Raw genomic sequence first — 19722 nt, forward strand, 5'->3', positions numbered from 1 at the left:
CCACGCCTCACATGACTCAAATGTCTCTAATCATCTCAGTTGACGAGCGCGTTGGTCGCTAACCAAAACAGCAGCTATGGAGGATGAACAGATCATTTATAATGTCTTGATTAGGTACACCCGGGATTCTCGTCCCCTTGCCCACCCGGAGTGGCGGCCATCTTGGCCAATTGATTAGGTACACCCAGGATTTTTGCCCCCTTGCCAAGTACGACTACTACTAAGTACTACACCTTTAAATACAAGAACTACATCATAGTGTTTTTTTTTATAATTCTGCATGGATATTAATTATCAAATGACATTTCTTATTTGTTATAAATTTAAGAGACTTAAAGTAATTTTCCATTTCAATCAGAAACAATTTGAATAAAGGTTTCAATTTTAAAAATTTACATTTATGGATATAGAATTTTCCCATTAAAACATTCAAGTTAACCAAAGTTGACATTTTTTTGTTCTTAGACTCAAAAAGGGTAATAATGTTTTTGCTTTCCACACATAAAATCAATTTCAATATCCTTCCAAAAAGCAACACTGATGGGGCAATCAAAAAAAAAATGCGTTACACTTTCTGGTACAAAAAGAACATTTGTCATCAATATTCACAAAAACGTGAAACATGTTTGTTGGGTAAATAGGATGTCATATTTTTAAATGTGATGAAGATCTACTTATTTGTAATGAAGAACTTAAAATGAACATTAATTAATATTCCTGAACTGAGTGTTCCCCCCCAAAAAAAATAATCCCACACGGCATAATTTTTTTTAAACTTTGTATCGAGATTCTCTGATGTGTTTATTGGTACATTTATTGCTTAAAATGTCCGTACCATTCATATGAAGAATCTTGCTACTCACTGGTCGATCATTTTGCTTCTTGGAACCTTCGAACAAGCTTCGAAACCGCATCTTTCCACTGGCTGCAGCTCTTGCGATTCCCGATCACAGTCGCATATTCTATCTTGACGTGTCTGAAAAGGTCAGCAGTGTTTCTGCTGACCTTTTATCAGAAGGAGGAAGTCGACAAGTTTGTCTGAATGCGTCAACTCCGTCGGAAAAATAGCAGCAAAGGCGCCCGATTTGCGCTTCCTTCGCATCTGCTCGAGATTCAAATTTTTCAAAGATTTTTCTCCATCACCCGCTTGACTGTGCCAACATCGCACAGGACGGTCCAGGACGGTCCAGTACGTCACAAGTCATGCTTTCACCAGGACCGGAAGAAGACAAGAGAAAAATGGAAGCAATTTGAACACAAGCACACGAAGGAGTAAACATGGCTGAAGTTGTGCTGGAAGGAGAAGCGCATTGTTGCGTACGAAAGAACTACGGAAGAAAACTCGCTCAGCTCTTGACAAGCCGGACTTGATCCTTTTCACAGATTTGATGTTGCTTCAAAGGCAACGACGGCCGACAATCTGGATTGGCAGGAACCCAACCCACAGAAACCGTTTTTGAAGAAGTCCAAGCGGAAAGAATTTCAGGCTCTCGGTCAGCACAAAGAGCGGAAACATTCACGCAGATTCGGCGTATGCACACGTTGACAGTTCATGTTGCATTCAAAGAATGGCAGCGAAACGATTTCCAAACTGCAAACTATTAAACATCGGGACGACATTCTCAAATTGCGGAAAAAAAATGCTCCCAACAGCGCTGGCGGGAATAAAATGCAAAGGTCGCTCTGGAACTCATGATTTTGTATCGGCAGGAAATCAGCAGATCGAGCAGCAAAAAAGGTTGCCGCGTCTGCCGGTCCAGTGTCAGCTGACACCTGCTGATGACATCATTCAACAAAGGTTGATTTCACGGTATCCGGGCAGAATAGCCCGGTGAATCAGCCTGGGGGCAGGTCGTCGAACCCTAAGGTCCGGAAGAAGTCTTAGTTCAACTCATCAGGGCACAAGACCCCCCCCCCCCCCCCCCCCCTCCCGTCTCACCGCGGCGTTCCCGCTCAGACTTGCAGCGGGTCCTGGTTTTGCTGCGTCTCGCCAGCACGGCGGACTGCAAAGTGTGTCCCGCTGCGCCAGTTTAGCCACGCCCCCAAAAATGATCAGCACAACTGAAATGGTGAAAAACAATTTGACACGAGATCTCCACAATCGAGTAGCGCATGCTTTACTTTTGAGTCACATTTTCAACAATTACCTTCAAACACTTCGGAGCAAATCGCTTCACAAACAAACGCGCGCGCACGTTCGACGCCGACCACTTCCTGTTGTGCTGCGTACTCGTGCGCGCGTGAAATAAGAGCGACAAAATGTGCGACTTCTCACACGTTGGACCTCACGTGTGAAAATGTCTCCTGGTCCTTTTCGTCACACGTGATGTTTTCCTTTCCAACACGTTCCAAATGTCTGCCGGCTTTTCAAACGGACAAATGAACCATTTGGAATTGTGAACGCGCGTCCCGCGTGTGTGAAAACAGGCTGCCAAAATGGAAGCTGGGAAAATGGCCCCGAGTCCTTTTGTCTTTGTTGTCCACACAATTTTAAACAAACCAACACAAAAATGTCGAGTACCGAATGAGTTCAAAAATACAATACGGTATTTAAAAGCATTTACAAACAAAAGAGTTAAAAAAGACGTTTAAAAGCAAGAAAATAAAACGTCAGCTTGCTACAAAAACGAACAGCGCTAAAACAAGTTTTGGGAAAAAATGTGCAGCGTAACCGCTAAACGTTTGCTATGAACTCTGAGCGCCTCGAAATTGAGCCGAATCTCTTTGACTGAAAATGAGTTTTGCCCGTCGGATGTCCTGCGTGCGAGTCCAGCGAGTCCTTCCTTCATGCGCGCAAGCACGTGCGCAGAAAACGTTCACAGAAACACGCACACACACAATCGTGCACAAAAACACAACCACACAAAAACAAACACGCACACAAAATTGTAAATAAAACATCCTCAAACACACATACACGCGTGCAGTTGTGTATGTGCGTGCGCATGTTTGTTGTGCGGCGTCGTAAATCATTGATGGCGTCTAATGTCAGCAACCGCGAATGCGCTGAGCTGGTCACGAAAGAGTCGCCGCCGTTTAACGGATGTGCGTGACACGTCGACATGTCAAGATGTCTGCGCAAATAAGCAAACATTGCGCAAACGTGCACGCACACACACACACACACACACACACACACACACACACACACGCGCGCGCGCGTAGTGCCAGTCGGTCGTGGGATCTAAAATAAATAGAGGGTCTGAACTCAAAATCCCCACGAGCCGTTTTAGGCACGGAACAAACAGGGAAGTTAAGAGGCGACATTTTGCGGGGAACGGAATCCGAAAATAACGTTTAAAAACGCTAACGTTCCAGCTTGAAATTGCTCAAGCTAACATTAGCTAATGCGAACAGCTAACAGGCTCGATTGTAAAGCATGTTAATCAGATCAAATGTTTTACATTCTGAAAACATTATTTGTTAGCGTTTGTGTGTAAACTGCGTGTGATTAAAAACATTTGGGCAGCATTTGAAAGTCTATAGCCCAAATGCTAACTTTTTAGCATCATTGTTAACATTGTTTGCGTTTACGTTAGCATTTATGTTAACATGTGTTAAATGAATGTTCACACTTATGTTAGCATTTAATCCAATTAAACAACAATTATCTTTTGAGTACTGAAAAATGCTAATACTTTTAGCATTTCTATTAACAAAACTGAAAACAGAGAACATGTACATACGTCCTAATCCGATAAAAGGTAACAATAACATTTTACTAATATTTATAAAACATGACGTGCACGCACACACACACGGTTGTGTAAAATTACTTTAACATTAACACTGTTAGCATTTGTAACACTGAAAATGTTCATTAACAGAGAAAATGTACTTAGTTGTCACTAGCAAATATTTTTTTAATCGATTCATCGATACATTTTTCTATTGATTAATCAACCAATCAGATTCATTTTAATGTTGTATTTAAAATGTATTACAAAAGCGTTTTTTTATCCAATTACTGTTCATTAACCGGTGATTATTTCGTACTTTGTATTTGTAGAGTGCTTTAAAAAGAAAAGGTAAAAGTAAAAAAACGGTGTTTACAAATGTCTCATTTGAATTAATTCTTCTTTCATGAAGGACTACAGAAATTAGTGAACAATTGCTGTTCATATGCTAAAATCAAAGGATTTGGACAATTTCAATGGCTCCAAACAATTACTCGATTATTAAATTAGTTGTCGACTAATTTGATAATCAATTGTCGATTAATTTTGACAGCTCTAAAATGCTTTATAAATCAAGTTGAGTTATCCAATAAAAACTTATCTTAGTGCAAAATCAAAGGCGAGAGTAGCGAGCTAGCTTGCGCCGCATGTGTGTGTTCCTTCACTGCTAACCGCTAGCCCCCTTTTTGTTGCTTTTTGAGGGAGAAGGAAGAGGAGGAATAGAAAACACGTGAGAGTAGAGCGGCCATGTTGTTTATGATCCATGCTTCCCCCCCCCTCCCTCCCTCCCTCCCCGTTTTGTTCTCTTTTTTTTCTTGTAAAATGGCTCCCAACCGCCTCCCCCATCCCCCATCAGAGCTGGAGGCTGAAACCAAAGCTGTGTCGGGGCTCATTCCGCACTCCAGCGTCGCTAGGATTTCTACTAGTTCAGTAAAACAGCCATTCGATATCGCTATCGAGTTACTGGGGAGTCGGGAAGGATTCCGAACCTTCTGACTTCTCAATCTCTATATTGGGATTTTGACGATGTCAATGAGGAAAGAGGATTTGCGACACCGCCGCCACTTATAGTAATGTGTAGAGCTGGTTTGTTTAATCAGAAAGTCCCGAATCAACGCAAATGTGTTATTTATTGTACTTTTTCCAAAAAAACACGATATAGTCCAGAGGTGGGCGCGTCAATGAATTTTCAGCGTCCGTCATTTGACAGTCGTCAACAGTCAGGACGTCCGTCGTCGTCGTCAATCCGTCAACGTTATTTTAAACCGTAACCATTGCTAAAATTACAGCCGCCATTTTAGGACCCAACAGTCAATTTCAAACATACCTTACTTTATCGTCCGCCATTGCTTTGTGACTACAAACGTACGTCATATCCGGTCTTGTCAGCGCTTATTCGCAAAACTGCTTTCCATCGCCAACATTTTCATTTTCCTTTTTTTGATGCGCTTCAAAATCCACCCCCTCAAAGCGTAAAAACTTTTTTGTTGTTGCGAATTTTGGGCCCTTTTTGAATTTCTAGCGTTTCCATTTCGTTTTATTTTTGCATTTCTTGAAAATTCAAATAAAAATGGCTGGATGGAAACCCAACTATTGACCGATTGACGTGCCTTCCATCAATATTGACATTTCTGATATTTCCTTAATGCAAACAAACGATGTAATCGCTTTTGCCCGTGACAAGCATTCAAAGCAGACAGATTGTTTTAGCCAAACGATATTTCATCACATTTTGAAATCATCTTCACAAATCCAATTACAACAATCCAAAGTCCGATGCTTTTCAGCGAGCTGTAAGTTGGCCGCCATTTTGACTTGTTTGTTAGAATTGTCAAAACCCACTCCTGTCATAGTCCCAAAAAATGGAAATCCAATTTAGTCACAAGAGAATGTGCATTGACACGCTAACACAAACGGAAAATATTTGCTTTTTATTTTAAAATCATTGTACGCGGGCCAACGGCCGAGCCCAGGGTCTTCTTTCGGACCACTTTTAAATCCATCCGCTTGTTTGAGCGCAGCTACTAGCTATTGCTAAGCTAGCTTGCACATTTTCGTATTTTGTATCCCTTTGCTAGGAGAATAACAGACGCTAAGAGTGAGCATTTGAACGCAGCATGCTTTCACCCGCACGGTGCACTGCTGACGAGGAGCGACCTTCGCAGCGTGTTTGTTTTCTTACGATCTGCCGGGTCGTCAAAATAAGAGCCAGTACGTTGGACGATAGCGCGAGGGAAGGGAGATATGACACCGTAAGCTACGCAGCGGCTAGCGTTGTTGTTTTGCCGTTCTCCGTGCTGACTCCCAATATGAACATTTGTTTTTTAACGGCCAATTAGTTTGTTTATTAGTTAATAGGAAATGATTGCCAACAAAACCTTTGTGCCCAAGAAACTGATTTTTTTTTCTGAATTGCCGCAATGACAAAAAATATTGTAGGATATATAAAGGGCATCGTAAAAGAGAACCTACAGTCAGTACATTCCAAGAGCGCTACAAAATGGCGCTATAGTGGCTGGGGTAGGAAGCGGTTGTGCGGGAAAACATCAAAGCAGCGTAGTGGTGGTGTGTTTTGGTTCGACGCTCCTCCCGCTTGGGCAACCCCCCCCCCCCCCGACCCGCCTCCCTTCCCCCCACCACACAAAGAGCGCGGCCTGCACAAGCGACTGCAGGTTTTGCCTGAAAAGTGACACTGTGGCGGCAGCAGCAGCAGCAGCGGTGGGGGGGAAGGAAATGGCGGAAGGAAGTGAAGACGGTGACTGACCTCCTCCACCGCGTGGCCAAAACTGGAAACGAAAACTGGAAACAATCCAACCATAAGATTGACTTTTTGAAGCAAACTTTGTGGCTAACGCATTCATCAGCCTCCGACACTGGTTTCACCAATGGACACCAAATTGGATGGCGGTGTCTACTAAAAAAAAAAAAAAAAGTCCCAAGGACCCATGCCCAATGTCGGCCATTTTGGCCCAAATTCAACCACGACTTTTCAAAGCAAAACCTGTGACGGTTTCAAGGTTCGAAACAAGTCAGTTTCTATAACGGACACGCAATTGGGTGGATGTATCTGTGACGGGTACTAAGCACGTCCCAAACTGAACAGGAAGTCAACCATTTTGATTCGAGCAAAAATCCTACGAAAACCAAGACTTTCCAAGCAAAACTTGTGAACTCCACAGAAGAAGAAGAAAAAGAAAAACAATGACGTTATCAGTTTTACCAACAAAATGAGGTCGACGTGTCTATCATGACTCGATGCAGAGAGAAGTCTCAAGAAACTATGCCCGAAATGGAAAAGGAAGTCAGCCATTTTGGTTTAAAAAAAAAAAAAAAAAAAAAAGCTGATAAACGCGGCTTATCGAAGCACAAGTTTTCTTTGCAATTCACGTTTGAACGTGGTTAGAAACAAATCAGTCCAAGACACCAGTTTCATTAATGGACACAAAATTGGGTGAACATATCCATAATGACAAGACGCACAATAAAGTCTCACGGTCCTACAGTCCAAACCGAACAGGAAGTCAGCCATTTTGCTTTTGGAGAAATCCAACTAAAAACTATGACTTTTCAAAGCAAACCCTGTTGACGCCACAAAATATTTGTCTTTGCTGTTTCCATTCAAACTTGTTGGGCCGCTCACACAACAGGCGGGCTAATTATAGCATGTCGCTCAAATATAGCATGTCGCTCGCACACTGGACTAATTGTCCAGTGGCGTGCTTTCCGACTGCTGAAAAATAAACAAACAAAAAAAATCCGTCCTGACACCAGCTTCGCCGATCTGGACAAAATTAGATGAACATGTCTGTCAGAAGCAGAATGAACGAGCGAAAAAGTGTGTAGGACCCATGCTTAAAAGTGAATAGGAAGTCGGCCATTTTGAGAAATTCCAAGGCTCGTCGGTTGACAAACTTTAACATGCCCCAATCGTGTTTTCTTTCAAGTCTCTATTAGATCCATTTTAAAATAAAATGTTTTAGTACAGTGGTTGTAGTTTCTTTCTATTTGAATTTTGTAATTGCCATTTAAAAAAAAAAAGACAAAATAGTTGAAGCACCTAAATCAGATCTTGATCACGCCTGAATGGAAAAACTAGTTTAACTGCTTGAATGCAAATTTACATACGTGACATTTATTGATAGGGAACTGCATTAGCCCAACTTTAGTGGAGAAATTCCGATTATAAGTACCGGAAGTCAAATTTACTAGTGATGCACCGAATCTTCGGCCACCCAAAATTTGCGTCCGAAAATGCCAAAAATTTGCATTTTTGGCATTCGACCGAAATACAATTCAAGCCGAAAGAAGATATTGTGGTGACGCAAGCAGAAAAAAAAAAGCACTTCTAATTTTTCACTTGCATTCTGGTGGCCGTGCTAAATACTTTAGCTAATGTTAGCACTATTGCTACCAACAGTTTTCACCAAGTCACCACTTGGCATATCTCCGGGTGACTCCAGACCTGCACAGGACGCCGCGTGTGACTTTGCCGTCCGTTCCCAAAGCCGATTGGGCTGGTGCGAAGAAATGCATTTCTTTTGAAACCTTGGCGAATGTGCCGATTTGAAGTGCGTGGCACCGCGCCGGGCCCCGCTCCAAATAGCCTACAAATGCGTCACCCGCACCGCACGCATTCGTGCCCGCCGGCGCGAACTATCTGTACATCGACTATAAAGTGCGATTGCGCGGCCAGAAAATGCTGCGGTTGCTCAGCCCGCGTTTGGTGTTTAATGTAGCGTTCGCCAACATGTCTGTGATGTCCGTGGTGTGGACGCATTTCAATTTATTTTGTGCTTTGTTAAAATGCCCGTGCTAAATATTTTATAATATTCTAATTTTAATTAATTATAATAAATGCAATGATGATAAAAATTGGCATCATTTTTTTTCCTCGGCGTTTCGATTTTTGGCCAAGCATTTCTCATTTTCGGTTTCAGCCCAAAATTGAATTTCGGTGCAACCCTAAAATATACTTAATATTTAAGTCTGGTTATTGTGTTAAGTCCCTAAATTCCAGAGGACACCAACACTGCGGGGTGTGAAAAGGGTGGATGGTATTTGTCAGGGTTGAGTCAGAATATCAAAAGTATTGGCATTGCGACAGTTTGGTCTTCAATATTGTTGGGCCAACAACCGCATCCCCCCCATTTTTTTAAATGAGAAAATGAAAACTGTAATATTATATATTCAGTAATAACCCATTTAAATAGAATTCACAGCAAACATTGTCGCACTTTCTCCTTCAATGCGCATTTTGCCGCTCGTGGCATCGAATGAGATGTTTTACAAATTTACGGCGTCCTCGTTAAACGGCATGTGAACGACGATGTTAATAGTAAAGGAAGAAACTTGTCAAGATAATCACATGGCCGCTACGTTTCAAGTCTAGAAAAAAACAACAAGGTTTATAGGACTGAACCCTGAGGCACACCATAATATTTGCGATGTTCCAAACGTAGTATAAGATCCAGGGGGTTCGCTGCAAATAAAAAAAATAAAAAATTCTGAGTGGTTTTCAGAACAGTTTTATTGAACAAAAAAACTTTCAAAGCCCATGTAGGAAATTTTTGTTTTCGTTTTTACACGTGTTTCACAAACAAGATGAACAAAGAAATAAAAAAATAATAATTAAAAACGCATTATGGGTGGGCGGCAGAAAACAGACTCTTTCTAAACACAAAACTCTGCCAACTTCGATGGAAGAGAAAAAAAAGGGATATGCTGACATCAAATTGGTTTGAAGAGGAGTAAATGTTACCTCAGATTGTTGTTTTTTTTAATTAGGAGTCCAGATTTTGCAAACATTTGTATAACTTTTGCACCTCGCTACTACCATCCAGTCCAAAATACTCGCTAGTGTAAAATGGAAAACTTAGTGAAGGACGACAGACAGTTGGACCCAATCAGGAAGCAAACTGGCCCTCAAGCGGGTCCCGATGCCTTCCTTTACCACCCACACTACAAAAAAAGGAAGACCAACCCACGTTTCCCTCGGCTTTAGAATTTTTGTTTTTATTGGGAGACCTGCCGACTTCTTCGTTTTGAAGTCTTTACGGAAGCACAGTGTCGACTTCCATCCTTAAATCAAATGCTTACGTTCTTCAATTGGGGATGAGAATAGGATCCAAATAACGGTACTTGAAAAATATTAAGACCGTGAGAAATGGCAACATAAAAACTCTCTTGGAAATACAGAATTTGAACGTGAAAATGTAGTGGCATTCAGCGAAAAGCGATTTCCCAGCCTGCTAGGAAAAAAAACTTGCTTACTCCGGTGCCTTTCAAGGAACCCGAACTTTCGGACACGACCTGCCCCACATTAGATACCCAAAAAATGAAAAACCATGAAAGAATTTTGCTGAAAAGGGGTATCCGGGTAGAAACGGACAGATGTGTAAAAGACTAACTCAAAAACAATGCGTATGCTCAGAGGGACTGTCGGTTTCAGTTCTGGTATCGGAAGTCTCTCAGCACGTGGTTGAGCGGGCGGATTTGGATCACGGGAGACAAGTCGACCTGCAGGATTTTCTGCGCTTTACATCGGGCTTCGTCCACAGAGCGAGAGTCGTCGACCTTCACGACCTTGGAGCGTAATCGCTTCTTGTCTCGCCAGTGGTTCCTCTGCCGGGCCGGGTGCGTCTGTTCTTTTGGTCCCAGTCCGTTCTGGCGGAGCACGCTGACCCCCCAGCCGTTGCTGGTGAGCTCCGTGTGAGTCTGTGGGAAAGCTCGGCCGTTGGCGTGGAATACCGGAGCAGAGTCGCCGATGAGCGCTCCGTCCAGTCGGATGGGGCAAGACAGGCTCTTCTGGCTGAACAAGGCTACGGCTTTGGTGGACGCGCCGCCACCGTTCTGGGAAGGCTGCAACGGTATTCCTGAAAGTGCTGGAGGGGGCTGCTTCTGCAAAAAGACGGCTGGGGGGGTCTTACAGGGTAAGTCCCACGTGGTTTGAATCTGGAGTCTGGCTGTATGGCAACCAGACAGACCTTTGATATTAGTCAGTCTGAGGCACGACTGCACCGGGGGCGGCTCCAGAGTCCGAACGTGGGTCTTACTGTAGACAACGGTGCGGTCCGTCAGCTGCTCCGGAGGGCGTACCCCTTGGATTCTGGGGTTTCCCCTTCGAAAGACGTTCCAGGAAGGGTGCACTTCTCTTTTCTTAACCCGGTACCTCCGCCGCTTTTTGGCCGTCGGCCTGACATTCCGACTGGGCAGCTTGATCATGTCCGCCGTCAGGGGCTGGTTTGTGGACGAACGATAGCCATACACGTCCTTGCTACGCAGCACGGTGGGCTTGTGGCCCTCCTCGCTCAGTTCCTGCAGGAAAGTGACCAGCTCTCCTGTGCTGGACAGGTCCCGGGACACGGGGCTAAGGATCTTCACCGCTTCCAACAGGACACTGTGGCCGGCTGATGCAATTCTGGACCAGGAGTGAACCGCCCGCTGCTCCTCGTTGGCAAATTCCAACGGCCGGCCGACCGCAGGACCTCGCACTGCGTCAGCCATGTTAGCAATCCTAGTCAGGAAAACAAAGAAAACAAAAATCACTGAACACGACTCAAATGAACTTCCTCCGTAGATTGACTTGGTCTGTCACCCAAAGGCAAGACCCCAAATTGAAAGTCAGGTCGAGGGCAAATGAGAACTGATTGGCTGCTCCTGACGAGCTTTAGAGAACGTTAAGCTTGCAGAAGTTCAAGCGGCCTAACGTGGATAATATACGAGTGGGTCAAAGGGACGACCACTGGACCAGATCACAAAGATGCCGCTCTCGCCTTTCAAACTGGAGTATGCTGGTATTACTTGGCGATGTAACAGGACAAAGTGAAATTGTCAGAAAAAGATTAGGAAGAAACACAAAAACCGTCTTTGCAAGGATCTGCATTACTTTACGAAATATTTGGCCAAAAAATGTCGTCAGTATTAGCAACTAAAATAGCCAGCAATTGAAAAAGTTCTGTTCTCGTATTTCGCACCCTGACTGACACCAGAATTTATGAGCCCACGTAGGTATATGCGTGCGAAGCTTACATTTTTGATTTTACCCACGTCCTCGTCAAGTCACCTCTTCTAATTGCCTCAGAGCGAAAAAACGTGAAGTTCCTTAACGTGCAAAAACGGGACCGATTGCCACCAAAATGTACGTGCATATGAATATCCTAATCAGAGTGAAAATGTTATAATAACGTACGTCGCAATACTTAAAGTCACAATATTTTGAATTATACGAACGTCGTAAGCACTGCCTCATTCGTAAGATTTTTTTTTACTTGAATTTGATTCAATCTAAGTGTTCATGCCGTGTTGTCTCCATCTAGATGCTGCCTTACCCGAACGCGCCTGCCTATGTGACACCAGAAAGTCCCGCTTCAGCAACTTCCGTCTCAAAGACACGGACGGGCAAATACATTCTAGCTCTGTCGATTGTGCCAAATTGTTGAGCATGTAGCACGAAGGGTCAACATCCAAATCTGATCTACTTCTCAAGCCATGCAGCACCAATCAAGTTTTGGTACAGACTACCCCGTTTTCCGTATAAACTTAATACTAGGGTTGCAAAATTCTCAACATCGTAAACTTTCAATGGGAGTCAACGGGAATTTGTTCATGTAAGCCCACACCAACGCTTGTTTACACGAGAAGACTTGCTAAATATTGGGGAGTCTACTCTGCCTTTTTTCACCAACTTTCACAGTTTTTTTCTCGGAGATAATAGCCGGTGGCTAAATTAATAAGTAAATTAATATTGCAAAGACAAGCTATGCAGAAAGGCTGAAAAAAGTTTCTTGCGAAAAACTGTCCCTATGGACTGCCCCCCTCTAAGCACAGAGCAACAAGGGATCTGCTAAAAACCTGAATATGTTCTACTGCAGATTTGAAAAGGACACTTCCACACCCCACACCAACTACTACCTCAGTCACCCGCATGACTCCCTCCCCTACCTTGACGATTCACAAACAGGACGTGAGACGGCTCTTCAGGCAGCATAAGATCAAAAAGTCTTCAAGGCCAGATGGTGCGATTCTTCCTGCCTGAAAGTCTGCGCTGACCAGCTGGCTCCAATCTTGACTCGGATCTTCAACAGATCCTTGGAGCTGTGTGAGGTCCCATCGTGCTAAAAAAAAAACGCACCACCATCATTCCAGTCCCCAAGAAACCTGCACCATCCGAACTGAACTACTAGAGGGTCCAACGCAGTCAACATGGGACTCATGTCATTTTGGAACACCTCAACGGCACATGGACCTACGGCGAGGATCCTGTTTGTGGACTTCGGCACGCTGCAAAAACCAAGGCAAAAGTCTCTCGGACCCTCCATATCCTGGTCAACAAACACCTCTTCCATCCCCTTCCCTCAGACAACCGCGATCAATCGAACTATGCGCATTTAAGCCATCAGATATTCCAATAACTTCTTTCCTCTTACCATCAATTCCCTAAACCAGGGGTGGGCAAACTCGGTACTCGAGGGCCAGAGTCCGGCAGGTTATGCACGTCTCCGTTTCTTTTCCATAATGAGGGTGCAAACTGTCTTGCGCTTGTTCTATCTCTCCTACCGTATTGGGGTTCACTTGGTTTGTTTAGCTCTGCCTGGCACTTTTGCACTTCCTTTATAGTGCGCCCCCCTCACGATTTGGTGGATAAGCCGCACCCTTGTATTAGCCGCAGGGTCGAATGCACGTGAAAAAAGTAGCGGCTTATAGTCCGGAAATTACGGTAAATTTTCTTGAAATTTTGTTGGCCCAAGTATGAAGATGGTGTGGGAAAGACTGCGATAGGGTTATCAGCAAGCTCTGCATACGCCTGATAACGACTCTACTGATTGGAATCAGCTGTGTTGGAAGACAGAAACCTCCAAAACCTGCAGGACAGCGGCAGCTTGCAAACGTTTTCGAGTTTTGCACATCTCTGTGTGACAGCATTACTGTATTGATTATTGTAGCTTCAACTCTCTAAATTATTTGCGTAACTGTTATTGCTCATGATTCCGCCGTCCTCGACACGTTCAAGTGCGAAAGGGACTTTCTGCATCATTCAAAGTTGTATCCCATTTCAAGTGCTTCTGCTCACTTGAAATGGTGCGACGAATTGTCCTCGTATTGTAATTGCCACACTACTGGTCACTTTTACTTTTTGCTTACGTTTCCACAGCTGTCAATGATTACTACAACACAAATGATATCCTCACATTACGTAAACACTTGCCATACTTATGTGTCACATCTGCCAATTAAGATGATTCCGATTTATGCAAATGTGTGCCCTAAAATGATACCTTTTTCAAGTCACAAGCAGTTGCTTAATAGTTTTGTCGCGAGGCCAAATCCGAGGCACGAGTGAGCTTCGAAGGTTGACACTGCTTGCGACAAAGCACGTCATTTGGCTGACCATTTGTCAGTCTGTGCCTTCCACAACCGACGGAAGCGGAATATTACGGCAAACGGGTGCGACCTTTCACACAGCCAAGATGGACTCCTGCTTTCAGATTGAGACGCAAGAGGGCGGGGAAAGTGAGCGCCTTTCACACACAACAGCGACTTGGGGAAAAGCCCTAAAAAAGCCGGCTTTGAAAGACGGTGTGAAAATGGATACCGACATCGAACCACCAAAGTAGCCCACTTTTACTAGTAGTCCAGAAATGGACAAAAAGGTTCACCACAGCATTTCTGACAGAAAAACATCCAATCTTCAAACCATTTTGAACCGCTGACCTCAATATATGGATAGCTGATAGCCCATACACGCCCAGTCACAGGGCGGCCATCTTGCTCCTCCCATCTCGCGAGCAGACTGCTGTACAAACCAGTGACGTGCAGTGAACTCTAGGTTTGGGCAGGCAGTCGCAAATCGAGACGCACACACCGATTACAAATTTGTGTCGGCAGACGAGTCAACAACGTATCCTAGGGTAACCATATTTTAATTTCCAAAAAAAGAAGACACTCAGCCTGACCTTCAAATACTTGATACTCCGATACAAGATGCCATACAATCAAACTATTTTAACATATGCCTGCTTTGTATGGGTAGAAAATAAAACTAAAAAAATGCCTTTCTTTTGAAGTCTTACATTTTTTGCTCCGCGATCTTGCTTTGTTTTTTTTTTGCCTCCGGCAGCTCAACACTTGCCACTCAGCTAAAGTTGTGGGCCACCGTCAGCCAGTGCGCAGTCTGCCAGCCACAGTAAACGTCGCAGTGCATTCTGCCTCTCATTTGCCGCACAAAGAAAAACAGACCATTTCAAACCCGCCCGGAAAGAATGTCATAAAGTGAATATCTGCCTGTAAAACAGCCCAATTCCTCACAAAATCAAGCTAGCGATAGCAATGCCAAACACCATGTAAATAAAACAACCAGTTAATCGAAGCGCATCCACAAAGTCAATCTTTCCTTTTGCACCATTCTTTGTGAAAAGTACGAATAATTATTTGTCCCTTACTTTGCTGAAGACCCGGTAGGTAGCTAAGGCGTTGGTTAGAAACACATCAGAACTGGTTTGTTGTTGTGTTATTTACAATCAGTTGAGTGCTGTCATTTAATGTAAAACCATTTTCGTCTCCCCAAAAAAATAATAGCTCAACCACTTGGAACACAGGTGACTATTTAGTTCTGGCGTTGAAAATCGGTCTAGCAATAGTGGTGCCATTTCTCCTAATGTAAATAAGGGGAAAAAAGCATTTCTTCCAGAAAAACGTACAACCTTTCAGAACCATTTTGCATTTGGTCTCGAAAAAATGTCGGTAAAATCCCGTGAATAAGACGTATTCTTCCCCAGAAATTACCCGTCCATACCATCAGCAGCGGTAGCCACTATTCCTTCATTGTTAGAGAAAGGCAACCGGAAAAGCTCTTTACGGGGCAGGAAATAAAAACTCAAACAATGCATACCGCTATCTTTTTCACTCACGACGTACACAAAGCACACGCTCGGGCTTGTTACACTATCGTGTAATATAAAAGTAAATCCTACCTACCTGGCATATCCAGTTGTGTCTCCATGTTTTGCCATAGTTTGGCTTTCATCACTCTTTTAACATACCCTTTAACGGTAATGTCATATAATGCCGGTGGTCTCTCTTGAAGTTGTGTAAAGGTTTTCTGTCGCTTACTGTTTATCCGTGTTTGTCATTTCCTGTCCTTTCCCCGTGCCCCGATTCGCTAGATAACAGCCAACCAGATGTCGCAAAAGGTCCGACGCCAATTCAACATATCGAATACGCCGAAAACACCCCTATGACGCTTCATACATTATAATTCCCGACTCCCGACGTCGGATTGGTGTATAGACAGAGGCCGTTAGGGGAGTGTATTATACACAACGACGGAGAAAAATCATGCTTTTTAAATGTGATATTGGTGGGGTGTATCCTACACGGGTCAGATACGTACGTATCATACAAAGGATTTTACGGTAATAGGCGCTCAACCGTTTGGAACACAGGTGGCCATTTTGTTCTTTGGTTGAAAACAAAAATTTTGCGTAATAGAAACCCGTACAATCATATTTTTTTAAAGACGCCTGAACTGTTTTAACATTTGGGCTCAGAGAAATAATAGGCTAGCTCAAATATTTGGAACACAGGAGGCCATTTTGTTCAGGAATTTAAAATCAATTAAGTTAACCAATAGCGCTGACATTCCACGTGATTAAAAATGAGTACACTAATGATTGAAAAAAAAAATCGGAGCTATTTTCACGTATAGTCTTGAAAAGGAAATGGCTCCAAAATTTAGAACCCGGCCATCTCCATTCATATAAATGAATATAGTAATCATTTAACAAAAACACATCAGAACTGTCCTAGGGTTTGATCTCTGAAAAATAATAACTCAACCATTTCTGCCTCGAATACCCGTGTTTATTTGGTGTGCAACGTCAGCAACAGTCAAACCACCCACAGAAACATTTGTTCACACTATGCATGACGGTAACACGCCTTATCTTATCAAAGATGGAGATCAATGCCTTGGTACGCTTGTATTTTTAAGTTATTCCCGCGCAGCACGTGGTGATGTGGCGGCTGTCTTGACTCACCTTCCCAACTGTAGTTGGGGCTAGTTTATATTGCCGTCACAAACTGCTGTCACCATTAACACAATGTCATCATGAACTCACATTCAATCGCAAATTGAGGACACAAAAAAAGAAAACTTCTAATTACGCTGACATGGACCTACGGTGCCTGTTTGTTGCCTGCATGAATGTCGAGTGGCTAGCAGCTAGTCGCTAAGCTAGCGCTCCATTCGGCGAAAATGAGTGCACAGAAGGTTCTGAGATACTGGGTTCCGGTTACGATCCACTTTTATACATGAGGATCACGTCAGCCGGAACCCTAGAAATGTCCTTTAATGAATTATTTCTCTCTGGCGGTCGGGAGGGACGAAATAGAACCATAATTACATACGTAACTGTCGTTTTGCTTACATATTGACACAGTTGCCGTTCCAACTGATCTTTTGCTGTTTTAGCTGGCAAAAATTCTACTGTGGTTCTGACGTCATTTCATCCCATACTCACCAATTTTTCCAGAGAAGAAAATACTACGGAAAATAAAAACACAACTATGTGGAACACAGGTGGCCATTTTGTTCAGCCATTTAAATGAGTTGAGCGACAATGCTGCTGTTCCACTGACTAAACAAAACTACAATTATCCAAAACACGTTTTTGTTGTTTTAGGCACAATGGCATTACTCTACATTTAGTGTTAAACTCAGGACACATTTAGTGTGGCTAAAACTTGTTTCTGAGCATTAAACACCAATAAACACAACAGGCTAGCTATCCGTCGCTACGTCGGGTAAACCGTGCTCTCGGGGGCCCCCTACCGCTATGGCGACAACAAAACGAGACTCCATTATTATTTTTAATAAAGGTGTTATATTCAGGCTTCCCCGTAAACAACGTTGACGACTTCGGTTAAGGTCGTCGCTTTTCTTTTACGGAGTTGAGGGAGTCAAGCTTCCCGTCGCGGCGAGCGGCTCGCCGAGGAGGCGGCCGCGGCTGTGGCTACCGCCGGCGAGCCAGCCAGCCAGCACCCCCTCCCCAGCCGTGTCAGCTCAGCCCCGTCCTTCCGCACGTTACGGCCGGCGTAGCCAGACGGGTCGATCAAAAATAAGAAAAAGAGGGCCCGAGGCGGGATTACCTCTTAGCCGCGCTGTCTCGGCATCCTCCGGTCGCCGCCGCGCTGACGCTCCACCGTAAAATGGCTGCGACGAGAGCGGAGCGGCTGACGGAGGCAGCCGGGGGAGAAAGGAGAAGGGGCGGGACACGAGGCCAAAAAAGGGTGGGGGTGGGGAACCGGGCCGACAAATGTGGGGAATTATTCTAAAATAATCCCCTCTGATAATACGAAAACGCAGTGACTGCCCTGGCGAAACAGTTATTTGCATAAACACGTAAAAGTATATATATATTTTTTTTAAAAAAGAGTCTGTAAATATGACACCAAGGTTGAGCCATGACGTCATAAAGGGCGGGGCTTAATTTATTTTCGTATTTGTCGCTGAAAGCCTTGAACCAAGCCTTACAGCTACTTTTAGTAATATCATTTTCTAATCCATAGAATCGTGATTTTATGATAGATGCCAACAATTTATATATATATATTTTCTTAATTTAATTTTTTTTTATTAAATGTTCATGGTTTTTCGATCAAGTTGGAAATGTTGGTGGGGCAAGTTGGGCAGTGCCCCACGCCAGCCAAGGCAAGATGGTGCCTTGCTTTCCTTTTAGACTTTGGGGAGCAGAGCACACAAGGGCCAAGGCCATCGTGAGGGTGGGGAATCAACCTGACCACATGTGGAGAATTGGTGCACCAAAAATAATCCACTACAATAGTACTACTAAACACTGTGACGGCACTGACAAAATCATTTCGAGTCTATGGTTTTATTGAACATCTAATGTTCAATAATGACAAAATGATGATGACAAAATCATCTTGAGTCTAGAATTATAACACCAAGGGTTGTTCAGCAATAATATGATATGTTCTATGCGGCCCCACTAGTCTAAACATAATATTCTGATTAATAGTGCTTTTGTGGAATCTGAATTAAAAAGTAAAATCCATCCATTTTTATTCATCTCGGAGGGCTACGATTTAGCCTGGAAATCCAGACTCACTCGCTCGTCAACCTCAGTCGCATTTCTGAGGCGGGGCAAACCTGAGCTAACAGACAGCGGAATGAAGCAATGAGCAAAGCGGACTGACGTCAGAAAAGCAACTCATTGAAGTCTCTTTTTTTTCCCGGATACAGAGTAAAAATCCAACATGGCTACTAGTCGAAAAGTGACAGTAGTGAATGACATGTCGTCGTTGCAGATTTTTTTTTGAAGAGTGACGATGTCAGGCAAGTGGACTTATTTGATTGGCCGGCCTGTTTTCGGACAGTGCCGAATTGGTGTCTATGGATGCCTGTCCGGGTGTGGCTTGCCAAGCTAGCTACGATTTTTTGTCTTATAGCCAAGTAGCTTGCTGCCGACTGAAAATGACATCACATCGCCTGAGGGATCAGTTTGCGAATGTCACATGGCCAAACCCAGAAAACATATAAGGCCATGTTTGGTCATTACCTGAGCCCTGCCATAGGCACTGTGATTTCATGTTTGGTGGGTGGGTCCTCAGGAGGTCAAATACATGCTCTATTGGGTTAAGATCGAGTGATTGACTTGGCCACCCCCCCCCTCCCCCCAATGTAGCGTGTTTTGGGTTAGTGGCTTGTCGCTTGTCGCATGATGAAGCTTCACCCAATTACTGGATTTTTCTGTAAATTATAAAATATTTTTTAGACTTCAGAATTCATTCTGCTGCTACTATTATCATTGGGAGTGAAGAAGGATGAGAACTACAAAGCTTTTTTTTTTAAGTACTTAATTTCTTGGAGTTGAGGATTTTGGTGGCATGTGCCCCAAATAGATGTGGAATGTTTTGCTGCTAGTTTGAAAGGCGTCAGCAGGCGTCGGTTTTGCGTACGCGTCTGCAGAAGGTCCAGTGGTGCTCCACCGTGTTTTCGTTGGCCCGCTCGCTCAGTGGCGAGATC

The 19722-nt window shown here is 43.7% G+C and overlaps 1 protein-coding gene across 2 annotated transcripts; it reads right to left on the reverse strand.

The window, feature by feature from the left end:
• Positions 1-9186: 9186 nt before the first annotated feature.
• Positions 9187-17963, reverse strand: ccdc71 (coiled-coil domain containing 71). 2 transcript variants are annotated; one of them, XM_077573751.1, is made up of 3 exons: positions 17823-17963; positions 12618-12790; positions 9187-11190 (listed from the first exon to the last, which is right to left on the reverse strand). In XM_077573751.1, the coding sequence occupies exon 3, from the start codon at positions 11178-11180 to the stop codon at positions 10122-10124; it is 1059 nt and encodes a 352-aa protein (XP_077429877.1). In that variant the 5' UTR covers positions 11181-11190; positions 12618-12790; positions 17823-17963; the 3' UTR covers positions 9187-10121. The 2 variants fall into 2 exon arrangements, with proteins under 2 accessions (XP_077429877.1, XP_077429876.1); XM_077573750.1 differs by lacking the exon at positions 12618-12790 and having other exon boundaries at positions 17823-17956.
• Between the last annotated feature and the right edge of the window lie 1759 nt (positions 17964-19722).

Source organism: Vanacampus margaritifer, chromosome 8, assembly GCF_051991255.1.
Source record: "Vanacampus margaritifer isolate UIUO_Vmar chromosome 8, RoL_Vmar_1.0, whole genome shotgun sequence".
In the NCBI taxonomy this organism is placed as follows: domain Eukaryota; kingdom Metazoa; phylum Chordata; class Actinopteri; order Syngnathiformes; family Syngnathidae; genus Vanacampus; species Vanacampus margaritifer.